The sequence below is a fragment of the Rhea americana genome, unplaced genomic scaffold (genome assembly GCF_003343005.1).
Source record: "Rhea americana isolate MKP2758 unplaced genomic scaffold, rheAme1 scaffold_392, whole genome shotgun sequence".
Classification (NCBI taxonomy): domain Eukaryota; kingdom Metazoa; phylum Chordata; class Aves; order Rheiformes; family Rheidae; genus Rhea; species Rhea americana.
Genome location: NW_028186526.1, coordinates 369,118 through 379,818, shown reverse-complemented (window position 1 = coordinate 379,818; position 10,701 = coordinate 369,118). Strand labels below are relative to the sequence as shown.

The following is a 10,701-nucleotide window of genomic DNA, read 5'->3' as shown; positions in this document are numbered from 1 at the left end:
GGCAGGCTGTGAGYCCATTGGCTGGTGGCGCCTATTTCTCGCGCAGCGCGGGGCAGCGTGAAGACGTCAGTAGGGTGCCTTGCCGGAAGTGACGGTTATCGCGCGCGCCGCTGTGGGGAGGCGATGGCGGCGCTCCTGTTAGCCGTGAGGACAGCGGAGCGGTGCGCGCCGCGGCGGCTCCCTGCCGGTCCGTGTTCCTCGCCGCCGTCTGGGGTGGCGCCGTGGGGCCGGGAGGGACTTGCGTGCGGCTGGCGGTGACTGTGTTGCGTTGCGTTGCAGTGCTGCTGTGCGGAAGGAGCTGCGGCTCGCGGCRGGAGGAGGTGCCGGCCCTGCGGGATCAGGTAGGGTCGGCGCTGGGGCGACGTCTCGCAGCTCGCCGTGCCGCCGGCTTGCAGGGCGGCGGTGGGAGAAACCTGCAGAACCCTTTTTTTCCCCTAAAGTTTTTAAGCATCTCAATCATATAGGACAGAGCAATCCTATAGTAAAATAATATAGTGTCTATTGCAGCTTGTTTTCTTTATCATGGTAAGAGGTAACTTTCTGCTTTACTTGGTGCCAGGTGTGTTCAGAGGGGAGTTTTCTAGGCCTCTAGAAACTTGTGAAAGTATCTTCAAAAAAAAAAAGTTACTAAATGAGGACTTTCTAAGTGAGAAAAAAGCTCTCCTAAATACACAGATAACAGCCACTGATCAGTGCAGGTTTCTCTATATCCTTGTTGCCATTTTGAGAGTTTAAACTGAATGTTCTTCATTGTTGCAGTGGGTGAATGCTGCTGGTGGGTTTAGGGGCTTTTTAGGTTTGTTTTGAACTGCCCTGAGTCCTGTGTGAGTTGTTGCTTCTTGTGGGATACAGAGGATTGCACTGTACTGAAAAAAAAACAATTTTCTCTCAGTACACTGGATATCAGCATGCCTGGGGACCATACATAAGCAGACTTTCTGCCATTGTACTGAATCTTTAAAATTTCTCTAATACACTCTATATCCACTATTACTACCTGTCTTGGCTTAAGGGAATACTTAATTTTTTAAAGACACGAAAGAAAACAATAGAAAACACTGTTCTTTCAAAATTGAGATGTTAAAAGTTCTCTAATTTCAGCCAATACAAATGGAGAATCCCTACAAAGAGCCTCCAAAAAAATGTGTCTTATGTGGAATTAATGTAGACTACAAGAATGTGCAGGTGAGTTTCTTCAGAGCATCTGTGCTYAAATAATCAAGGTGATTCTTAGGTTTAATGTGTTGAACTGGAGGGTAAAAAGTCCAAGGAAAACTGAGGAATTCAAGGCTAGGTGCAAGGGGATCTAAAACTCTAACAGTGACAATGCATGGTTAAGTGTAACCAAATAAATCAAAAAATACAAACACAAGCTGTTCAGCCCAGTAACCCTATATGTTTGTTGTAACTGGCATTTATTCAGTACTTAATTCTAGCAGAAATAACTTTTCTCCTTTGAAAAAAGATGACCTATGGTACTGTAAGCACAGATTCATAAAGAAAAAATAGAATAGTACTACAGTGAAAACAGGTTTTGAAAAAAGCTTAAAGTTTTTAAGAAAGTGATACTGATCTTCTTTTTTAATAGCTTCTCTCTCAGTTTGTTTCTCCACATACTGGTYGTGTTTATGGCAGGCACATAACGGGTAAGTATAATATTTAACTGATTCAGTGTTCAGTCACTGTTAAGGCTGTTATATGTCAAGTAATTTTGTCTTGGCTATGTTTCTGAAAGAGGAGAAATGGCTGGATATATTTTTTGGAAAATACTGCTCTTGGTAACTTTCATAATCCTGGAAAGAAAATATTTGATAATCATCCTTTTCTATAGCTTTAACAGCTTGTATAAGCAGTTGTGTTTTCTAGGAAGATTTTAAAAAAGCTAGAAGGAATAGCAGTATTTTCTTCTCTAAACTACTTGATTATTTTGCAGGTAGAGGCTAAAAATGTTTTATCTATGCAGGTTTGTGTAACAAGAAACAGAAAGAGATTGCAAAAGCTATTAAAAGAGCTCATGTATTTGGTAAGTATGATTATAACTGGACTCTTCCTAAAGTCAAGTGTATATTTTATTAATAAACCCTAAATCTTATTTTTTTTTACAGGGTTTATGCCAGTTATGTTTAAGAACCCAGCATTTCTTATGGATCCCAAGATTTGTAATGTCAAGTATCCAGAGTAGTATGTACTGTAAAGAAATAAACAATAAAACTTCTTAGTGCTGTTAACAGAGCTTTTACTAAAAATGTAGTTGGCTGGCATAAAACATGACTGGTTGAAGGAGAGATGTTAATCTCTTTATGGAGAGTTAAGTCTCTAATTGAAAGAACTATGAAGGCTAAATGTCATAGCAAAATCCTGAACTGTATGGACTGCTTGTCCTGTTATGTGATTTTTTTCTAAGGTTCAAAGTGAAACTGCTGGTTTTCCCTATCTGGATTGGAAGCAGGTGGGAAGCTGATGCAGTACTGGATAGCTAAGAATAGATAGAAGTATGTAAGCTGATATGTCAACAACAACTGTTTCTATTATGTTAACTGGGTTGACTTAATACTCTTTTTTTAACACCTTCTGCTGAGAAAAAGGTTTATCCAAGGCATGCTATTGGTTTTTCAGCAGTAGCTTGAAGTTGTATTACTGAGACAGTATGTGGCATGTAGGGAGTAAGCAGTGATACTAGTGTAGTATTTAAACCCTGAGAGAGAAGAGAATAAACTTAACTCTGGAAGGCAAAATGAGGAAATGTGATTCGGACTCTGGTCTGCATATGCCAACTCAGATTTAAGCATTTCAAAGTAAGTATATCCTTCAGAAATTCGGAAAGTCATTTTTATCCCTGCAGTAGTAAAATTGGTAAGAGAATTCTAACAACCTAGCAGTAGTTCTTGGTGCAGTTTTAGTGAGCTGGACAAATCACTGAGTTAAGTGATCAGAAAGTGGGAGAGTGTGGATACTCAGTTGTATCCTTCAGTTTTTCCAACACCTCCTCATCTGTTTCAGTACTACTTAGTGTAAGCTTCCTTTCCTGGTCACTGTCCTCTTGGTCTTGAAGTAATTTTTGGTGAAGCTGCAGTGATCTTGACTTCTTCAATGATTTTGGTCCTGCTGTGGTCCCTCTCAACTTACGCTTGGTTAATTGTCTTGTTTCAGCTTCAGTGAAGTCTCTTTCCTCTACCATAAGAGTCAGTTTGTCTACAATGTTAATATTATGGTCGGTGTTACAGCAGTTCTTAAATATCTGTCTACCTTTTAAGGAAACAATGCATGTCTGGAGTCCAGAATTAGGAAAAAATGTTTGCAAAGCCTGACAAAGGAAAACATTCTCCTTTGGCTCTCCTGGCTGATTTTTGTCCTCTCCTGAAAAACAAAGGTCAGAGTTTCAGTTCTGTTTGCATGTTTTTACCAGTACTGTTTTGGTTGCCTCAGAAGCTCTGGCAGGGCTTTTCAAAGAGCCTTGCTCTTGTTTGTCAGTGAAGTTAACTGCAAGTTTTACTGAGACCAGCATTGAATTTATTAACTTACCCATAGAATCTTTGTGTTGCTTCTTTCTCTTTATTTCTTCTYTTAACTGGCTCACTTCTGCCAAGAGCTTTTCTACAGATCGTTCACTGACCTCTACGGTAGAGCTTATGTTCTGCAAGGACAAATCTGTTTTAACAAATCAGCTGTTTTCACAGRACTTCTGAATTTAACTTAATAGCAGACTCCTTTAAAGATGCTTTGTTTCCAGCTTCTAATTTTAAAAGTATTTAAACAGCTGCACTAATGAGTTTGGACTGGTTTTTTTTGAGGTTAGGAACTTTAATCTTGCCTTGAGTAAGGTATTAGACATCTTGACTTTTTTTTATTCTCCTCTCAGAGCTAGAATGAACTACAGACAGTAGTCCCTAGATATTCTTTTCAGTTCTGCTAATACAGTTAATATTTGCCCAGATGGAAAGGTATGTCTTCCAYAGTGTTTCAGCTTCCTCTTTGAGAACTTGTTTACTGTTTGTAGTTGTACTCTAAACTCACGTCCTTGAATGGTTCAGTGACAACACTAGGCTTATGCCTAATTTAGTGCAGGATGATTCAGCCTTTGCTTGATGTCTGTTTACTAATACTGGTGGAAGAATATCTGTACAAGCAGGTAAGCCTGACTTACCTTTAGTTCTTCCTGCAAGGTGGCATACATTTCATTTATCTTATGAACCTCTTGTAAAGATCCATCTTCACAAAAGAAATTTGACCTTTAGACAAAGAATCAATTGTATAATTGAAAATTAACGATCCCAGTGCTTAATTAGTAAAGGTATAATACACAAAGTAGCATTTCAAGTTTCTTGACTCTTCTAAGATTAGCTATCCTTAGCTATCCTTAACTAAGCTATACCTAAAGATCATCTTGCAGCAGTGATGTGGAAAACTCATTAGAAGGGAAAGTGACTTTACTGGCCCACCAATAGAAGTAAAAGGGAAACCTTTAATTTCTGGTAAGAAATCTTGTATGTGCTGCTCTTAAATTGAGTGTCTGGATGGGATTCAGTTGGCTGAGCATGGAACTCTGATGCATTGGTATCCCTGTGAATAGATGATACTGTAGTTTGCAAAGCCTGATCAGCCCTAGATGCCTGTGTTCAGACAGACTCCTGTTATCAGTGAAAGTTATGATGAATAAATTACTTTCCAAGTACCTAGCTAAAGTCAAATAATTGAAGAAACTAGGCCAAAAAAGTGAGCAGGGTATGTATGTTAGCATTTGCTAAAGTAGTTCAACTTTGTGTTTGGAGACTTAAGCTGGCTATCAAACAAGGTTTTTGCATGTGGGGGGAAACTGATTTACATTCATGATAGTTTAGTTACTTCTACASAACTGTTGTATTTAAGCCATATGGTTATGATGCTTCTGTATGTATAGTGGGCTGCATCAAAGTAATTCAGGTAGAACATCACTTAGCTTACATTCTACTATTTCACACTGAAAATGGTAATAAACTAGTTTTCCCATAACTTGTGAAAGCTACAGGCTATCAGCAGAGGGTATATATTGTACCTGTGTTGTCTTACTGCTCTCACAAAGCCAGCAGATATACAGGAACCAGACACTGTTCTGTAGCCCTGCTGTTCTGCCATACCCAAGTTAGTAACCACTAGAGGAACTTTCTGAAAAAGACTTAAACAGAAATACAGTAACTTACTACAGTAACATTCAGAAGTTCTCAACAGCAGTGAAAAAGTTGCCCTGTCATTAGGTGTCCCAGATTCTCAGTGTAATTCCTGCTAAACTTAAGAGTATATAACTTGGTAACTGATGTATGGCTAAGCAAACTTCAAAAAAGCCTATAAATTTCAGACATGCCTCTGTGGGACTTYCCCCTGCTTCTGGATACAATACTTCCTTGTTAACTCCCTCTTATCAGCCTGTCTCAATACCTCTATCAAATCAACTGAAAGTTGCCCCTGACTTTTAACATTTTATATTCTATAAACCTGAATACTACACACACACCTTAGCTGTTATGAATAAGACTTCCACAGTAACTGATCTTAATCATGTATGTATAAAGTGACAGTTTATGCCTGCTTATGCTGGTGCTGCAGGTGGTTATAAAGGCCCTGAAGGGCCTTTGTCCTCCTCCCTCCTCCCCCCCCCCCAAAAAAAAAAGTAGGATAGGTTTCAACCCTGCCTATAAGAAGGGCTCCATCTGCATAAGGAATAACTTTCTGTAGTGTTTAATAGTTTCAAGAGTAAACTAAACCAGCACTAACAGTAATTCAATCTTAACTAGTAAGAAAAACTAATTCTTCCAAGTCATAGTTTATGCTGTGCAACAGTACCATTTAAACTACAGAAAAAATAAATTACCCTTCTTGTGGTCGGTGCAAAGCATGTTCCAGTCTGTAAGTAGAACAACTTTCTGTCATCACGCTGGAAGTTAGTAGAAGGAATACAAGGCTTGGATTTGACAAGTGTGACTGTAAATTCTTGTGAAGAAGTCTTTCYCGAAATGTCATTGTCTGATCTGTATTGCGTCTGAATTTGTACCATCCTATTATGCTCTGCAGGCAAAAGAAAATTGGTAAGCTACTGTTAAACCATTTTGTCATATGTGCTATATTGAAGAAAAACTGTACAATATGGTACCAAGTCCTGAATTTGAATTGCTTAGTGATAGGTATGTGTTCAAGCTGATACTTAACTTTAAACCCCTAAAACTTGGAYGACCTGGATGAAGGGACAGAGTGCCTCCTCAGCAAGTTTGCTGATAATACTGAACTGGGAGGAGTGGCTGATACACCTGAGGGCTGTGCTGCTGTTCTGAGAGACCTGGACAGGCTGGAGAGCTGGGTGGAGAGGAACCTCCTGAAGCTCAGCAAAGGCAAGTGCAGGGCCCTGTGCCCTGGGAGGAACAAGCTCGTGCAGCAGCACGAGCCGGGGGCTGCCCTGCTGCAAAGCGGCTGTGCCGAGAGGGGCCTGGGAGCGCCGCTGGACAGCGAGGCGCCCCGTGTGCGAGAAGGCCGACGGTGTCKTGGGGGCCCTGGGAGGAGTGTGGCCAGTGGGCTGAGGGAGGTGACCCTGCTGCTCTGTGAGGCCCTGGGGAGGCCTCCTCTGGAGTTGTGTGTCCATTTCTGGGCTCCCCAGTACAAGACAGACATGGAACTACTGGAGTTGAGTCCAGTGTAGGGCTATAAAGACTAGGTGTAGGGGACTGAAGCATCTTTCCTACGAGGAAAGGCTGTGAGAGCTGGATCTGTTCAGCGTGGAGGACAGAAGGATCTTATCYATGTCTACAAATATCTGCCAAGAGAYGGTGTCAAGAGGATGGGGCCATATTCTTTTTCAGTGGTGCCCAGCAACAGGACAAGAGGTAATGGGCATGARCTGRAACACAGGAAGCTCCAGCTGAATGAGTAAGAACATCCTTAGTGTGAGGGTGACAGAGCACTGGAACAGCTCGCCCAGAGAAGTTGAGGAGTCCCCTTCTCTGGAGATAGGCAAAACCCATCCGGGTATGATCCTGTCCAATGTGCTCTRGCTGCCCCTGCTTCAGCAGGGGGCTTGGATTGATGATGTCCAGAGATCCCTCCAACCTGAACCATTCGGTGAAAACATCTAATAACCCAGTAATTCTACTAAGGCAACTTTYCTTTTAACTGGCCTCTTTTTGAAGCTTGTGGTCAACATGGAAGTCTGCAAACTTGGTTCCACTACTTATCTATTTATCCTTTTCTAGCTTCTGCTTTCCTTGTTTTGAAAAATCTTTCTGCAGAGAAGATGGTATGTTTCAGGTGTTGCATGGTCATTTGACTAAGCTGAAGCATAACCCCTCAGTTTAAAGTTTACATCAACTGATGCTCATTTAAAAATCATTAGAGCTTTGAGGCATTTCAATTGCTTGAAAAACCAATAGGAAAAATAAAGTTGCAATGTGTGCTAGGCATATCTTTGTCCACAATTACCCTACATGAATACTGTTCTTCAGGGAAAAAGAAGTAAATGCCTTCTTGACCAGCAATTTGAAGGATTATATACAATAGGCGAGACACAAGAGATGCCAAATTGCCACCAAAAACCTGAGCCAGCCTCTTGGTATGGGTTAGGTTTGAAAATAAAATACCTTTTTGCAGCCTGACAGTATTCTCTTCAGGGCAGGTTCATCCACTTCTCCTGCAGAATTATAAAAGCTACAAGAAAATTAGAACAGTAAGAGTGGAAAAAAAGCTACTCTAACAAATTATCCCCAAATGGTCTGGTAATTATCCTATTTTAAGCTTACCAAAGGGAAAAAAGCTATTAAAGATGTGCRGACACAGCTGCTGTGGTGGGACAGTGCAGTTAATGTCATGATTGACTGTTTGCTGAAATATAATTATGTAGGTGGTCTTACACAGCCTATGTGCTGTTTTACCATCAATGCTACTGGAACACAAAGTTAAAATCTACTTAAACTGTAGTCAAAACTACAACATAGTAAGATGTCTTCAGTTTGATATGAAACACATTCCTAAGACAGTGAATTTATTAATTTCCTGGAAGATTTTTAAGTGGAAACCAAGTTGTAATTCTCTTCTTATGGTATAAGCCTGTACAGCTGCATTTATTTCTGATGTGACTTGGTATTACTCCTTGAAACTCTTCTTAACACTCTTAACACAGGATTAAAAACTGTTCCTTCTCCTGGCCTATCTTAAAGCCTCAGGCTGATACTACCTTTATTTTGGGGGGGAGGGGCAAGGGTGAGAAGTCAGGAGGTAYGCTTTTTATTTTTTATTTTTAGCAGGTGGACATTAAGTTCTGAAGTTCATAGTTTTGTAGCTCAATATAAAGTGTGGTATGTTGCGTCTATTTTTACATGCATAGATGAACATGTATAAAAAGGCATGTAACACCAAAAGAGGTACATGATTAGACACTTTGCACTTGTAATTTCAAGGGCTTGATGTAGCATCCATTGTTCCAGCTTCAAGATTTTCTCAATAATACAATAGGAATTTAATTCTTAAGAGCTAAAATGAGGGTTAGCACCAAATTTTTCACATCTCTTTACTAAAGATCCTCACCTGAACAGCTGGTAGCATGGAATATGCTTCTGTATATCTGAAAAGAGAAACTAGTATTACTGTAGGTTCATCTGCTCAAGATATACATTCTCCTGCAGACTGTCATTACAACTTAATTCCGAAAGGGCCAGGGAAGAATTCCATATAATGTTGTTTCTTAAAATGGAATGTATTGGCATCTACTTAAATAAGGTTAAGAAATAATTCTTTTTAAAAGTTGGTAGTAATTTTCATTCAGAAGTAAAGAGAAACTACCTATGTAAACTATGGTTGGTTTTGGGGGGATTTTTTTTTTTCTCTAGTTTAAATGAAAAAATGAATTTGGCACTGTTTTTCCCTCCCTTCTGTCAAGTACAAGAGTAGTAATATGAAACATGAAAACTGCTTTGCATTCTTCAGCAAAGCATGGATGCTGTTATCAGGAAAGGGGAGGCTGGAGAACAGAAGCCTTCAAAGTTAAAGGATCGAGAATAAGAGATGAAAATGGTAGCTGATCTAACAGCATTCAAGATCCTTTTCTTTGCCCTAATTCTCAACTACTTTCATTTTCAGAAATGAATTAAAAACAACTATGGAGCAACTAACTCTGCTGATCAGTATGTGATAGTGAGACTGCACAACTTGTTCAACTTCACAAGAAAAGTCCCCAAATTTCTTGATCAGATTGTCAATGAGAGGTTATTCCTTAATTGTGTTTTGGAATGAAACTGGAAACTGAGGGGCAAATTTTCTCCATCTTTTCAGAAAGGTCAAGAAACAAGGCATATGTTCTGTCATCCTGTTTTTCTTGTATGACTGTATTTTAAAGGAATCAGCGTGTGTGTAGGTATGTATGTACACGCAAATGCTTCTTTTTTAGGGATAGTGTAATTGGAGTATATTCCACTCCAATCCTGTGTAAAGTATAAGGCAAAATACCTCCAGCATCTGCTCAAAAATAAATTATATAAGTAATTTTGGGCAGTGACATACATGATTTAAAAAGGCTGAATTGTGTAACAAATGTGTTAAAACTCTCATTGCTGAAATATGCTAGGCTTATCCAGGGCAAACATAGTCCAGGAAGGTTCAAGTGACCTGGCTAAGACAAAAGGGTAGTCTAAGGCACCTTTAATGTAAAAGATGTCTGGAGGAGCCATTCAGGGGACTAAGAACTTGTACTTTCACTAAATTATTAGATATTTCTTAATTAAAATTATTTTTTTTTCTAGCTGTTAGACTGTTATAAAATTATTTCTGCATTTGTTTTTTCACACCATGGTGGATCTCAAAATCTAGGATCACACTTTCAGAAAGGTTTTTGCTGCCCTCATGCAGAACTAAAAGCATATGTGTGTGTATGTATATATATATATATATATATATTTCTGAAACCAAGTGCAGTATTAGAAAATTGGACTAACCAATTGTATAAACAACTTCAACATCGTCCATTTGCGAGTCAGTAATGCTGTTCTTGGCTTCGCCTTTCACATCTCCAAGAAGGAAACCTTCCTTTATTGGGGGAGGGGAGAAGAAAAGTTAAAAATCATAAATGATTTTATGTTATTATTTAACAATAGTTTCTTGATGGCTAATAACAGTGTAAATTCTGTCCTTGGGGGAGGGGATGGGAAAACACACACACACACACACACACACACACACACGCACGCACATGACTCTCACAGTCAACTGTTTTTAAACAGAGTAGGTTCTCATTCTGTTTTAAATACAGGCAAGTATTTAGAAGGAGCTGAGATCCCTTCTCAGATGTTTTCCCTCCTTCCTCTCTGTTTTTATTCAGAGTTGAACAGTTCGGGGCTTTTCTTTTAATGTCCGTTTCCAAGGCTGAATCCAAAACGCCTGACAAGCCTCTGTGGAAACAACACTACCCGTCCTGCACCATACGTTCCGCCACTGATTTCTAKTAGTTTTAAAAGCAACAATTTTTCCGACCTTACTCAGGACCGCAAGCGGCAGCGGCAGGCCCGCCCTCCCCTCGCCCCTGCGGGCGGGCTGCCGGAGCCAGCCGCCGCTGCAGGCCCAGCGCCGCCGCGACCCGCCATGGCGGCGGCAGCAGCGATGCTGCTGCGCGAGCGGCTTCCCCTCCCCTCCCCCCCCGCCGCGGGCGCGCGCGGCCAACGGTCACCCGCCAACGGTCGACCGCTAACGACCAAC

General features: G+C 40.4%; 2 protein-coding genes across 3 annotated transcripts; one reads left to right on the top strand and one right to left on the bottom strand.

The window, feature by feature from the left end:
* Positions 1-87: 87 nt before the first annotated feature.
* MRPS18C (mitochondrial ribosomal protein S18C) lies at positions 88-2,228 on the top strand. Its single transcript, XM_085313675.1, has 6 exons — positions 88-187; positions 280-341; positions 1,102-1,185; positions 1,589-1,646; positions 1,964-2,023; positions 2,106-2,228. Exons 1-6 carry the CDS (start codon positions 124-126, stop codon positions 2,180-2,182), a joined length of 405 nt encoding a protein of 134 aa, XP_085169801.1. The 5' UTR covers positions 88-123; the 3' UTR covers positions 2,183-2,228.
* ABRAXAS1 (abraxas 1, BRCA1 A complex subunit) lies at positions 1,377-10,030 on the bottom strand. 2 transcript variants are annotated; one of them, XM_085313673.1, is made up of 8 exons: positions 9,945-10,030; positions 8,542-8,578; positions 7,599-7,665; positions 5,846-6,039; positions 5,033-5,152; positions 4,145-4,229; positions 3,523-3,634; positions 1,377-3,357 (listed from the first exon to the last, which is right to left on the bottom strand). In XM_085313673.1, exons 1-8 carry the CDS (start codon positions 9,973-9,975, stop codon positions 2,930-2,932), a joined length of 1,074 nt encoding a protein of 357 aa, XP_085169799.1. In that variant the 5' UTR covers positions 9,976-10,030; the 3' UTR covers positions 1,377-2,929. The 2 variants fall into 2 exon arrangements, with proteins under 2 accessions (XP_085169799.1, XP_085169800.1); XM_085313674.1 differs by having other exon boundaries at positions 7,599-7,648.
* Positions 10,031-10,701: the final 671 nt, after the last annotated feature.